Source organism: Galeopterus variegatus, unplaced genomic scaffold (genome assembly GCF_000696425.1).
Source record: "Galeopterus variegatus unplaced genomic scaffold, G_variegatus-3.0.2 Scaffold6426, whole genome shotgun sequence".
NCBI classification, from domain to species: domain Eukaryota; kingdom Metazoa; phylum Chordata; class Mammalia; order Dermoptera; family Cynocephalidae; genus Galeopterus; species Galeopterus variegatus.
In genome coordinates this window covers 106,050-120,958 of record NW_007732537.1, presented here as the reverse complement: position 1 = coordinate 120,958, position 14,909 = coordinate 106,050, and the positions used below count along the sequence as shown (strand labels likewise).

Below are 14,909 nucleotides of genomic sequence, written 5' to 3'. Positions count from 1 at the left end.
AAAGTGGAAAAGCAGGCCAGACACATTCATTCAACAAATAGACACAGGGGCAGAAGGGACAGTACAAAAAGCATGACTTTGCCCCTGTGCTTAAAAATTTCATTAAGTACAAGAACTCTATTATGGGCTTGTCCATGTTTTTGTTTTGTGCCAATTCATTCAACAATTTTTTTGAACATCTGCTTGTGCCTCACTCTCTTCTAGGCACTGTATTTTCAGCAGTGAACATAACTGACAAAATTTCCTCCCTTATGGAGCTTATACTGTCTAGGGGAAGGCAAACAGAGAAGAAACAAAAAAAATTGAGGAAAAAAATTTGAGAAATACACAACTCACTCTGGGTAGGGGCAAGGATATATGGAAGGCTTCCTGTTAGAATAGACACTTAAACTGAATCTTAACAATAACCAAGGATTAGCCCAGGAAAAAATGGGGGAGTAGAAGGAAATCATTTTAGCATGAGATGATGGAATCATGCAGATGAAAAACAGAATGTGTGTAGTGTGTTTGCAGTGTTGTAGCAGTTTAGTGTTGCTATAACATGTAAGGTGAGGCAGGGAGTGAGGCCTGCTAGTGTACCTGCCACCACGTTAAGGAGCTTGGTGTTTGCGTAGCCGAGATTGGGGAAGGATAGAAAATTTAAGAAAGGAATGTGACAGGATCAGATTTTCAAATGCGTGTTCCGTGCCCTTGTCGACTACTGTTATCTACAAGATAAATAAGACACTACAGGTTCATGATCTGAGGTGCTCATTTCTGCATTGCCTTTTTCTTTCTGCAGGGGTGGGGGGTTGGGGTTCACTTTCTCGTTCTACTCTAGACCTACTCAATCTTGGTCCAAACCTAGCACACCTTTCCTCTCTGCTCAGTGCAGGTGGGTATTCAGTGGCCAGTCCCTGTCATTTAGCATAGATCAAGATCCAGCACGGAGAGAAGGTTTACTCTGTAATTCCTCGGCAAGATTAACATATTAACTTTAGTTTGAGAAGCATTCTAACATCTGGTACCAGTTGGTCCCATGCTTCATGGCACCAGAAAATAGTGAAGACCAAAAGACCCAATTCCCTCACACCATTTCAAGTCATCAACCAAACCTATCTGCAGAGGGAAACTGAAAAAATTTGTTTTTTCAAATTTGTTCTTCAAAAACTGATGCACAACCTTTCCCAAGAAACCTTTCCCCTGGAGTCCATTGACCCCTTGAAATATGAATCCTGTCAACCCATATGCAAAATTTTATAAGCTTATATATCTGCTAAGAACAACAGCTGTAACCCTTTTGGATTAAAAAAACACAAAATTTTACAAAGTAGCCATATTTAATTTTTTTTTTTCCTCCAGCAAGTATTCCGTAGAGCTTTTCATTGCATTTACATCTCTACGTACCTAGTCCTATCCCCACTCTTTTTTTTTTTTTTGATCTTCTTGTATTCCTTCTGCTGCTTGCCAGGAGCATGTACTACCTACCAGTAAGACTTTATGAATTCCTTGTTTCCTTCACCAAACCATTTCCCTTTATTTCTCTCACAGCCCTCATTTGACTAGTCATTTAAACATAATAAAATCCATTTCTTTATTCTAACGCTCCAGTTCCATTTTCTGAATATCTCCTTGTCTTAGTCCAAAAGCATATTTTTGCAAAGCTGCAATTAAAAATTAATTTTATGTATTTTTCCTTTCCCAAATTATTAGTCTTCAGTAGAACTTTAGTCTAGTTAACACAATCTTCATTGTGTTCTAGGTTAAGATATAATTTATGATCTTATTGTTGAATGTACGTTGTTTCCAATTTCTCACTGTTAAAGCAATGTTGCAGATGCACCTTTAGGCATATATTCTCTCTTCTGATGATAATATGTCTTCATATGTTAAGTTCACAAGAGCAGGATTACTAATGTAAAGGTATAAATATCTTTATGATCTATGATATGGTTTGGCATAATGTTTTCCAAAAGCATTTTTCAATTTTATAATGCAGGCAAAATGACTGATACATATTCTTGACTTTAAGAAAGTGCAAACTTAAGTCCTAGATATAGCACCTGCAGACTGCTCATCTTGCATTCACTCTGTATGAAGTTTAGGTCATGGTTTTGGGTGTGTTTTTTCATTTTTAATCAACTTCTGCCCTTAAGTCGTAGAGGTACATAACATCAACTTCCCATTATTCTAGTACCATTTCAGCTTATCACATTTGTCAATGTCATTTAACGTTATAAAAGACAAATTTATTTAAAAAGGCAATTACAAGCAAAATATTTTATTGAAAATTCAAAAGAGTTACAATACCTTAACAGGTTCTTTCATACTGTTATAAAGAAAAATAAATTAGAAGAATTGACTAAAGTGCAGTAATATTTAGTTTACATTCAAACTAACAAAATCATTTGAAAAACAAAATTCCACAGCTTAATTTATTCAGGGTATAAACTTGTATTTTTATATTTGTTATCAAGAAAACTCTAATGCAATACTTTTAGAGTGAGATTTTCAATACAACATCCTTCTGGACCCAATTTAAATGGTAAATTAGTATTGGTATCTAGATCACATAGATTACTGATGTGTGTATCTGTGTGCGCACACACGTGAATGTAGGATCTAGCTAATTTCACACTGAAATATGGCATCTGCTAATATAGTACTTGTTTTCACTTGGTAACACCACCTAAGCTGGTCTTTAAACCAAGGAATAGCCCTAGTTCTTATTTCTTCATAATTAAAGAAGAACTAGAAATAAGAATCTGGTTATGTGGGGAAAAAAGATCCTCTGATAAAATGTCTGAGAACTAGCATTTCGACAAGTTGACTCTGATACTGAGAATAATGGAACAGTGATAACTTAGAACAGAGCTCATCGGAAGTAAATAAAGCTTTCCTTTCTCCCCCCTCAGTAGTAGAAAAGGCTCTCAGGCAACTGATTAACTGGCAGAGAAGAGTTCTTCATTGTGGTGGCAGATAAAATGCTGATGTGATTTTAGCCATAATGTGATAGACCAAGAGATGAGATACAAAATTTGACAGGTGCAATAACTCTCATTTCTCCAGGCCCCCAAAATGAAAGCAACAGCTGGTATAATCAAAATATCTTCTCCAAAAATATTTAGAAATATTTTTGTGACTCATTAAAAATAAATTTCCAGAGAAAAAAATATTACCCACTGATTATTTTGCAAATAAAATATATCATCGAATATCCTTTATAAAGTTCATTTATACTTTGCATCTAAATAGTGTTTCTTGCTAACAATTAAAACTACTTTATCCCTTTTTAGCCCCTCTTCCTTTCTGCATTTCAACATTTTCTTGTATTTAAAGTATTGGTAATTTAGTGAATTTAGTAATGGATGTTGATTCAGCATTCTTATTGCATAGGAAGCCTAGTTGATAATATGCTCAAGATGTGTTTGTGCTGAATTTAAAATTTATGGCTATGATCAACTATAAAAAACTTCACTGCATTTGATGAAATCCATAAGGAAACTAAGCAGGTGAAAATATAAAAATAAAATAGTACACACAGACTAGAAATATTATCTGAAGACAGATAACAAAAACCTAATACTGCTTTCTATTAATAAAATAGTTTTCAACTGACTGTATGCCAAGTTATAAATTTTTAAAAACAACTAATTTATTCTTATGTTCAAGATCATATAACATTAGTTTCAGTGAAGATTACTTTTCTCATAACTTCTGCATTCTCTTAGTATAACTAAAGGCTCAAAGTAACAGATTTGATATAAAAATATCACAATTATTGATGATATCTAAAGTAAATGTTTTAAAAAGTTTTGGTACTTATGAATTTGTACCAAAATAAAGCTTCTGATATATCTTTAGGATTGTACTTGATGACTAGTTAATGATATAAGCAAAAAATACTTGGACTAAGTTAACATTTACATACAAAAATAGAGAATATATACACTACAGTGATCTTGATGATACCTTGAAGTATGGTATTACAAATTAGAGTAATACCAGCCTGATTTAAAAATTCATGTTTTAAAGTATAAAGTTTTTTAAAAATCAGGAGACAATCTTATTCTCAACATTTTAAACTTAAGAATTTTAATCTTCCCCATCAACTGAGATTTTGGCTAATAACTGTGGTTGAAGAATATGGAGTAATAGAAGGTATTTCTCCAGAAGAAGCCTGGAGTGTCTTAATATTTAGCAGACAGTTTATTATTGCCTCAATTTTTCCTAAGCATTAATCCCTTTATTGTTCTTTTATTCTGCCCATTCAGATCAATAAGAGGCTGTGATAAGGAAAGCCACAGGGCTGTAAGAAGTCCACAAATCCTGTATTTTGTGAGATATCTATTTTCTGCCATTAAGGAAGATGGTGCCTACAAAACCCAGGAAAGGGAAGAAGCAGTAAGGAGAGATCAAGTCACACATGGTGTAGCTTGGCACATTCTCCCAGCCAGCAGTTATGCCAGCAAGTGGTCTCTGTTCTTTTTAAAAAGAACATGCTTCTTTCCCCTGTTGAGGTTTATATGACCACAGTGCAGGCTAAGGTTCTCTAATTTTCTGCTCAGGTCACATATACTATTCAAAGATTACACATTCACTTCAAAGTATTGAGATATAATTAAATAGACTTAACACTAAAATTAAACTGAACTTAATTTATTCTTTTTCATGGATGAGATGTGAAAAAAAAGTCCTGGCCTGGGAGTCAGAAGATCAAGTTCCCTTGATCTCAAGGTTGAGTGCTCTTGACTTAAATTGCTTCATCTTTCTAGGCTTCCATTTCTTCTGATGAAAAATAAGGGAGTTGTATAACCTTTAAAGTCCCTTTCAACTTTGATTGAAACATTACATCTGAACCTTGCACAGTGCCTCTTGACTAAGATCAACTACCATTACAGTATAGTATAGCTTTGGGGATTTTCTGATGCTTAAATTATTGCTAATGGGAGTTTTCTCTACTTCAGGAGCTAATAATCGTAAGTATTTGGTTCTCTAATAAAAAGATATTGAGATATTTTTTACATTCTACATAAGTTTACTTTGACACTCACTGAGATGGACTAGAGAGATTTTTGTTACATATGTCATTTAATTCTCTTATTGTTGAAATCCTGTTTTCTCAACTGGGTAGCAAAAGAGTGGCATGGGGGTAAAATAAATTTTGGTTAAAGTATTTCTTAATGACATGAAGAATAGCAGAAGTATTTTTTTGTTTAATTTTTTTACATATTAATTTTAATTTTTTTCCATTTTCAAAACTGAATTTTCTGAAATTATTATAAATATTTAAAATCAAGAATTTGTTGTAGTTTACAATTACCAGTAAAGAACTGTAATTTACTACTAAAATATTAATATTGTGCCAAAAGAAAACACAGTTTGGTACTACTTTTAAATATATGGCAATGCATTTTACTAGTTCTTACTTTAATCATTCTCAGAACTGAGACAAAACTGGAAGATTCATAATTCTGCTTCTACTATTTCAAACCAGATGTTAAGCATGTTGAATTCAGATTCAGAGAGGAAATTTGTGGAGTGCCAGCTATAACTGTGGGGGTAGGATAAATAATTTCCTCAACAGTTACATATGTACCTAATAAGAAACCAACAATTCCAGTAAATGCTATAGAAATATTTTTCAGGATCATCCATATATTATAATGCTCCTTAGAAAATGTTAGAATTTCAACCAAAGGTGGTAGGATCAGGGCCAATGTGCTGCTGCTCACGGCTCCAACCAAGGAAATTACAATGTCTAAACGAGGAATAAGAATTGCTCCAGCACCTAGAAAATGAAAATACATATTTTTCTTATTTAAATGTTTAGTACTTACATGAATACTAAAAGTAGATATTTTCAATACATTAAAAGTAATTAATCCAAGTCTTACTAGTAAACTATTGCTTGTGGAAAAATCTGCTTTATTTTGTTCTCAGCTAAAAAAGAAAGAAAACAAAGAAACTAAAACAATGAGTGACATTTCTTTTTTTTTTTTTTTTGTCTTTTTTGAGACCGACCGCACCGCGCTCAGCCAGTGAGCGCTGTGAGCGCACCAGTCATCCCTATATAGGATCTGAACTCGCGGCGGGAGCGCTGCTGCACTCTCAGTGCCGCACTCTCCCGAGTGCGCCACAGGCTCGGTCCAACATTTCTTGATCTCTCACTTGTCAACAGAGTTTCTTATGTAAACAACTAATTTTTTGCTGTAAAATTCTGGGCAAAGAAGTTTGGAAAGTTTATTTCCAAAGCATTTTTTTATATCTGCATTACTCTGCCTGCCATACAATGCACAAAACATGCGATGGTATGATATAAATAAATGGGGGAGAAGAGATAGCTATTCCTTACAGTAGAATTCCAATTAACAAAAATACAAGGAACAATGGAAATAGAAAATCACTATTAAGCAAACACCACGGTAATCACTAGGCAGGAAGAGTCACTGAAGTATCCTAAAATTAGTGGGCAAAAACTGAACGAGATCAGGATATCTGAATAGTCTCAAAGCATCTACCTACGAAATATTTATTAGTTACAAAGGGAAAAACAGTTCTTTACAGTGGAGAAATATGTCACAGAACACCTCAACCAAGTAAGCCAAGTTAGCATCACCAATAAGACAAACTGATGCTATGATGTGATGCACTGAGAAGTGCACAGCATGTTTCCTGTGGAATTCTTGTTAGAAATGCTTAACTTCAATCTAATCAAGAGAAATCATCAAACACATCCAATTTGAAGGAAACTGTACAAAATTACTGACATTTTAAAAGGGTCAAGGTTAAGACAGACGAAGACAAGGTCTTCAAGATTGGAAGAGACTAAGTAGACATGACAACTAAATTCAAGTGGGGGACAAAGAGCAGGAGTACGGGAACCTCAGGAACTGAGGGCAGCCCCCACCAACAGATAGCAGGAGTGTGGGGACCTCAGGAGCCAAGGGAAGCCCCCACCAACAGATGGCAGGAGTGTGGGGACCTCAGGAGGTGATGGTAGTCCCTGCTAACAGATGGCAGAACATGGATGGCCCTCTGCTGCTACAGACATCAATGCTGCATGTGTAGTCCACCACAGTCACCAATGCTGCAAGGGTAACCTGCTGCCTCTTTCACCGCAAGAATGGTCTGCCACCATAGCAGCAGCCACTGCTGCCATGCAGGCAGCCCGCCGACCACTTGACTGCATTGACATGAGGAAGGTCAGCAGCAGAGTCTGGGGAAAGAGGTAAGTGAGAACAGACCCATGACCCAGTGGCCCAAACCACAGGGAGAATTATGCTGCCACCATAGTAGTGCACCTGAGGGTGGGAGGTATTTATGCAACTGCCTTTATCTGGAGAGAGATATACATGGAACCTCTGGAGAGTGCAGAAACTCAGGATATCCAAATAGAGTAAAGAAGAAATTTCCCAACAACCACCAATCCATCCACCAACTGAGGAAGCAAGAACCCAGGAGGAACCTCTGCCAGAGGAAACAGGAAAGATAAACCCTACCAAGGAATACCCATTCAAATTGAGGAGCTCCAGTATACCCCAGTACACCAATCAGGCTCACAGGATGCTAGCCAGGTGCCAACAAGCCTGCCCAGGGTCAGCCACCCCAGCCAAAGAGCAACAGAGCACCCAGGTGCTTCTCCCAAGAACTCAAGAGCTCCCCCACATCCTTGACAACCTGACACAATGTCACTAACCTCAGCAACGAATCCATAAGTGCCCTAGTACCTAGGCCAAGGAGGAACTCATACACAACTCCAACAATGAATACCACAAACACTACATCACTGTGTCTACCTGGAACCAATATAGAAGTACCCTACTCAATGGTAAATATAAAACAAATTGACATGAGGAAGTCCCTCTCCACAAAGCCAACTCCAGAGTAATAAAAGAAGCAACTGCCAACTGCTCTACCAGATGACCAGACATCAACATAAATACAAAAACAAACAACAACAACAACAACAACAAAAAAAACAAGAAAATATGACACCAAAAGGAATCCAACAGTTCTCAAGTACCAGACCCTATAAAGCAGGAAACCCTTGAAATGACTGAAAAGGAATTCCAAACAACAGTCTTCAGGAAACTCAATGAGGTACAAGAAGACTCAGTTAGATGACACAATGAAATGAGGAAAACTATTCAGGATATGAAGGAGGCTATTTACAAAGAGATTCATACCTTAAAAAAGAATGTAGCAGAACTCCTGGAACTAAAGAATTCATTCAACAAAATAAAAACACAACTGTTTTTTAGCAGGCTAGAACAAGAAGAAGAAAGAATTTCTGATCTAGAAGTCTGTCTTTTCTATATAATCCAAGCAGACAAAAAAAGAAGAAGAAGAAGAAGAAGAAAACAGAATACAAAAAAGATGAAGAAATTCTAAAGAACTATCAGGCAACCATAAGCACAAAAACATCCAACTCATTGGTGATCCAGAAGGGGAAGACAAAGGAAAAAGCATTGAAAACCTATCCAACAAAATAATACCAGAAAACTTCCTAGATATAGGGAGAGACACAGACCTTCAGATCCAGAAAGCTCAAATATTCCCACACAGATTCAATCCAAAAAGGTCCTCTCCAAGACACATTTTAGTCAAACTGGCAAAACTCAAAGAGAAAGAGAGAATCCTAAAATCAACAAGAGAAAAGAGTCAAGTCACCTACAAGGGAATCCCCAAGACTAACAGCAGACTTCTCAATAGAAACTCTACAGGCCAGAAAAGAATGGGATGATATCTTCAAAATACTAAAAGCAAAAAACTCCCAGCCAAGAACACTATATTCAGAAAGGCTATCCTTCAGAAATGAGGAGAAATAGGGTTTTTCCCAGACAACCAAAAACTGTAGGAGTTCACCACCACATGGCCAGCCCTACAAAAAATTTTCAGGGGAGTCCTGAATCTGGTTCCAAAATATGATAATTACTACCATGAATACACAAGAAAGAACTATTAAAACAAAAATGCAAATGAGAAAGAGAAAGAAACTATTTCTTACCACCTCAAAAAACCATCAAACACCAAAGACAAACAATAAAAGGGGAAGAAAGCAACAAAGGATATTAAAAAAATCCTAAATAAAATTAATAAAATGCCAGGAGTAAGACAATACCTTTCAATAACAACCCTAAATATAAATGGTTTAAATTCCTCACTCAAAAGACATAGACTAACTAGATCAAAAAGGTAGATCCAACTATATGCTGTCTTCAAGAGACTCATCTCACTTGTAAAGACATACACAGACTAATAGTAAAGGGATCAAAGGAGATACAACAAGCAAATATAAACCAGAAACAAGCAGGAGTAGCTATTCTTATATTGGATAAAATAGACTTTAAACCAAAAACAATAAAAAGAGATAAAGAAGGCCATTAAATAATGATAAAGGGATCTATCCAGCAAGAAGACATAGCAATCGTAAATACATATGCACTCAATACCAGAGCATCCAACTATATAAAGTAAACATTAGTAGACCTAAAGAAAAAGCCCTAATATGATAATAGTTGGGAACCTGAACACACCTCTCCAGCACTAGACAGATCATTTAGGCAGCAAATCAACAGAGAAACACAGGATATAAACTATACATTAGACCAATTGGATTTGGCAGATATCTATAGAACATTTCATCCAACAACTACAGAATATACATTCTTCTCATCAGCATATGAAACATTCTCCAGGATAGAACATGCTAGGTCACAAATCAAGCCTCAACAAAGTTTTTTTTTTTTTGCTTTTTTGTGACTGGTAAGGGGATCGCAACCCGTGGCTTGGTGTCACCCGCACCGCGCTCAGCCAGTGAGTGCACCGGCCATCCCTATATAGGATCCGAACCTGCGGCGGGAGCGCTGCTGCACTCCCAGTGCCACACTTTCCCAAGTGAGCTACTGGTTCGGCCCTCAACAAAGTTTTTTAAAAATTGAAATCATTTCAATTATATTTTCAACCACAATGGATTAAAACTAGAAATCAATAACAAGCAAAACTTTAAAAACTATATAAAACATATGGAAATTAGACAACATGCTCCAAAACATGAAATCAAAATATATCTTGAAACTAATGAAAACAAAGACACTTCCTGTGGGATACTGCAAGAGCAGTACTAAGAGGAAAGTTTACTGCAATAAACACTTACATCAAAAGAACAGGAAGATTTCAAATATGCCATCTACTGCTACACCTCAAAGGACTAGAACAACAAGAGAAATCCAATCCCAAAATAAGTAGATGGAAAGAAATAATTAAGATCAGAGCAGAACTAAATGAAACAGAGACACAAAAAATCAATATAACAAAAAGTTGGTTTTCTGAAAAGATAAACAAAATAGAAAAACCATTAGACAGACTAACTAAAAAAGAAGACCCCAGCAACAAAAATCAGAATGAAAAAGGAGACATTACAAATCAATACCACAGAAATACAAAGAATCATTAGAGACTATTATAAATAACTATATCCAACAAATTTGAAAACCTGAGGAAATGGATAAATTTCTGGACACTCAGAAACTGTTAAGACTGAACCAAGAAGAAACAGAAAACCTGAACAGACCAATAACAAAAAATGAGACTGAAGCAGTTGTCAGCAGTCTCCAACAAAAAAAAAGCCCAGGATTGGATGGCTTTATTGCTGAATTCTACCAAACCTTTAAAGAGGAATTAATACCAATTCTCTTCAACTATCCCAAAAAATTTAAACAAAGGCCATTCTCCCAAACACTTTCTATGAGGCCAACATCACTCTGATACCAAATCCATACAAAGACACAACAAAAGAAGATAACTATAGGCTAATGTCTCTGATAAACATAGATGCAAAAATCCTTATCAAAATATTAGCAAAGAGAATACAGCAACATATCAAAAAAATTATACACCATGATCAAGTGGGACACTCCAGGGATGCAAGTATGGTTCCATATATGCAAGTCAATAAATGTGATACACCACATCGACAAAATCAAGGACAAAACCATGTTATTATCTCGACGGATGCAGAAAAAAAGCATTTGACAAAATTCAACATTTTTCATGATAAAGACTCTCAGCAAATTAGGTACAGAAGGAAAGTATCTCAACACAATAAAAGCCATATACAACAAACCCACCACCAATATCATCCTGAATAGGGAAAAGTTGAAATCTTTTTCCTTAAGAATGGGAACGAGGCAAGTTTGCTCACTCTTACCACTCCTGTTTAACATAGTATTGGAAGTACCAGCCAGAGCAATCAGGAAAGAGAAAGAAATAAAGGGCATCCAGATTGGAAAGGATGAAGTCAAACTGTCCCTGTTTGCAGATGACATGATCCTATATAGAGAAAAACCTAAAGACTCTACCAGAAAACTCTTAGAGCTAATAAAGATTTTCAGTAAAGTTGCAGGATACAAAATCAACAATGCAAAAATCAGTAGCATTTTTATACTCCAATATTGAACTACCAAAAAAAGAAATCAAGAAAGCAAGCCCTTTTAAAGCAGTTACCAAAAAAATAAAATATTTAGGAATAAATTTAACAGAGGATGTGAAAGATCTCTATAATGTGAATTACAAAACACTGATGAAAGAAATTAGAGAGGACACAAAAAGATGGAAAGACATTCCATGATCCTGGACTGGAAGAATTAACATTGTGAAAATGCCCATACTATTCAAAGCAGTCTACAAATTTGATGCAATCCCCATAAAAATACCAATGATATTCTTCACAGAAAAAACAATCTTAATACTCACATGGAACGACAAAAGACCCTGAATTGCCAAAGCAATACTAAACAAAAAATAAATAAAGCTGGAAGCATTATACTACCTTACTTCATAATATACTACAAAGCTATAGTAACAAAACAGCATGGTACTGGCATAAAAACAGACAGTCAGACCAATGGAACAGAATATAGAAACCAGAAATCAAACAACATACTTTCAGCCAACTGATCTTCAACAAAGGCAACAAGAACATACATTGGGGAAAGGACAGCCTCTTCAATAAATGGTGCAGGGAAAACTGGATATCCATATGCAGAAGAATGAAACTAGACGGATACCTCTCACCATATATTTAAGTCATTTTGAGTTGATTTTGATATAAGACCAGAAACTGTAAATCTCCTAAGAGAAAACACAGGGGAAACACTTCAGGAAGGAAGACTGGGAAAAGACTTTATGAATAAGACTCCAAAAGCACAAGAAACAAAAGAAAAAACAAACAATGGGATTATATCAAACTAAAAAGTTTCGGTACAGCAAAGGAAACAATAAACAGAGTGAAAAGACAACCTAAAGAATGGGAGAAAATATTTGCAAACTATATACCCAACAAGGGATTAACATCCAGAATATAAAGGGAACTCAAACAACTTCACTGTAAAAAAAACATATAATCCAATTAAAAATGGGCAAAGGAAATGAATAGACATTTCTCAAAGGAAGACATACAAATGGCCAACAGGTACATGAAAAAATGCTCAGCATCACTAATCATCAAGGAAATGCAAATCAAAACCACACTCAGGTATCAACTCACCCCAGTTAGACTGGCTATTATCATAAAGACAGAATAACAAATGCTGGCGAGGATGTGGAGAAAGGAAACTCTTCTGTACTTTTGGCGGGACTATAAATTAGTAAAGCCATTATGGAAAACAGTATGAAGGTTTCTCAAACAACTATAGTGAGAACTACCATATGATCCAGCAATCCCACTTCTGGGTATATACCTAAAGGAATGGAAATCATTCCAAAGAGATACCTGCACTCCGATGTTCACTGCAGCCATGTTTACAATAGCCAAGATATAGAACCAACATAAATGTCCATAGATGGATGACTGGATAAGGAAAATGTGGCATATATACATGGTGGAATACTACTCAGCCATAAAAATAAATGAAATTCTGCCATTTGTAGCAACATGGAAGAGGCTGGAAAAAATTGTGTTAAATGAAATTAGCCAGGTACAGAAAGAGAAATACCGTATGTCCTCACTCGTAAGTTGGGGGAAAGAAAGAAAGACAGATAGACCACAATAAAATGTTCAACTTTCAGAAGGAGAAAATAGACCTATAATTACTAGAGGTGGGGAGAGGGGGGGGAGGGGAGTCAGAGCATAATTGAGTATGGAACACAAAGAATAATTATAATTTGTAATGATGAATACGCTAATAATATTGATGTGCTCATCAAAAAATATATATAAAATAAGAAAATATTAAAAAACTCACAAAGAATAGTTTAAGTATACAATGAAAAAAGATAAGTATAGTTTATTGATTACAAAGATTCACTAAAGGATTATTGTAAATAGGCTTCCCTGTGTCATTTATGGACAGCTATTATGAATAGATCTATTGAGTAGTAATTAAGCTTATTTGGTATTTCTCAAAACTATTATTATACAAAAAAAGAATGTATCTTTAAGGCATAAAGTTTCCTCTGATATGAAAATAAAAATCTTAAAATAAAAATTATTTTAAGTCCATTATTTGCATCTGAAGGGTGGGAGCAGATACATCAGAACACAGAACAAAAACATCAAAAACAAAACTATGGAAAATAATCTAGCATATTAACTTTAATTATATAAATAGTTAATGTACTCTCCATACACCTACTGATTCTAAAATAGAATATCTGTATAGAGAATGGAACTTTTTCCAGATATCTGAAGAAGCAACTAACTTAAATGAAGGATTTTAGTGTGTTTTCTCTAGTATTCTATGAACTACTAAAGATTTATGGGTTTTGATACTTATGTAGCCATACTGTACTAAAAACAGAAAGAATACCCTCAAAGTTATGGACTCTTCAAATTAGAAATAGTAGAAGAATCGACAAGTTGGACAATAACAAAAATAAATAGTATTTAATATATTCGGTAGGCTCAATTCATACATGGAATTGAAATACTGGTCTTGAACTGTATTTCAAAATTTAACAACTTGTAGGACAGCTTTGCTTTTAAAATAAAAAGTATTTATGTCCATAGTGGCCTTTGGCCAGTTTTTATCCACTTTCCTCCCTCACTTGTGAGATGTCTTTATATTAGGCAAGCACCTACAGGGAACATGCAAGAAGAATCTGGCTCATCCTCTAAAGTTCTTAAGTTCCAATAAAGAGACATTTTAAAAGGATGATTCAAATGTTAAATGGATATTTGAATAAAGCCACCATTATCCAAGCTGATAATCTTGCTACTTTAAAGATCAATACAACATGGATTCAATACTTGGAAAGGATTACGGAACACTAAATGACATTCAATTTTCAATGCAAATCCAGCTGAGCCTCCACTCTCATTGCTAGTGCTGCTCTATGAACATTACAAGGTCCCATCAGCTGTATACACACTTTTATCAGTAAAGAGCATGCCCAAATAATCTTTTCAAGTGCTTTGGAGAACTGAATAAAAAACAGTCCTGCCATGAACATCAGTTGTCTTTCACTTTAATTTGCAAGGATGCATACCAACAACTCAAATCAAGTTCAGTGTCCAACAAAGTAGAAGGTAACATTGTACGTTTTTTGTTCTCTTTGTCCAAAGCATAATTCAGTAACTATAATCCTTATTTATGACTGAGTAGCTTTAACTATTTTTAACTAAAAGAAAGCAGCGGCAAAGAAAAAGCTGCAATTTTCTGTGCTATGAACTCAGCTCTTGAGGAAAAGCCCCTGGCTTCTGGGAACAAACTCATAGTAACAGATGTGCGGTATGGTCTGTGCCTCAACAGATAAGTAGCTCCAATACAACAATGCCAGACAATATGCAGAAATAGATCGAGTTATAAAAAATCCCAACCTCCTTCTTTTTTTTTTTTTGTCTTTTTCCGTGTCCGGCAACGGTCGCAACCCTCAGTGTCGCCCCCATACCGGACCGGGACCGGCAACGGGATCGCAACCCTCGGTGT

General features: G+C 35.5%; 1 protein-coding gene across 2 annotated transcripts in view; it reads right to left on the bottom strand.

The window, feature by feature from the left end:
• Nucleotides 1-2,247: 2,247 nt before the first annotated feature.
• Nucleotides 2,248-14,909, bottom strand: part of SLC36A4 (solute carrier family 36 (proton/amino acid symporter), member 4) — a 35,521-nt gene continuing 22,859 nt past the window's right edge. For both annotated transcript variants that reach the window (XM_008590885.1, XM_008590886.1), the window contains one exon: nt 2,248-5,770. In XM_008590885.1, coding sequence (XP_008589107.1) covers nt 5,463-5,770 — 308 coding nt within the window. In that variant the 3' untranslated portion in view covers nt 2,248-5,462. The remainder of the gene's footprint in view (nt 5,771-14,909) is intronic.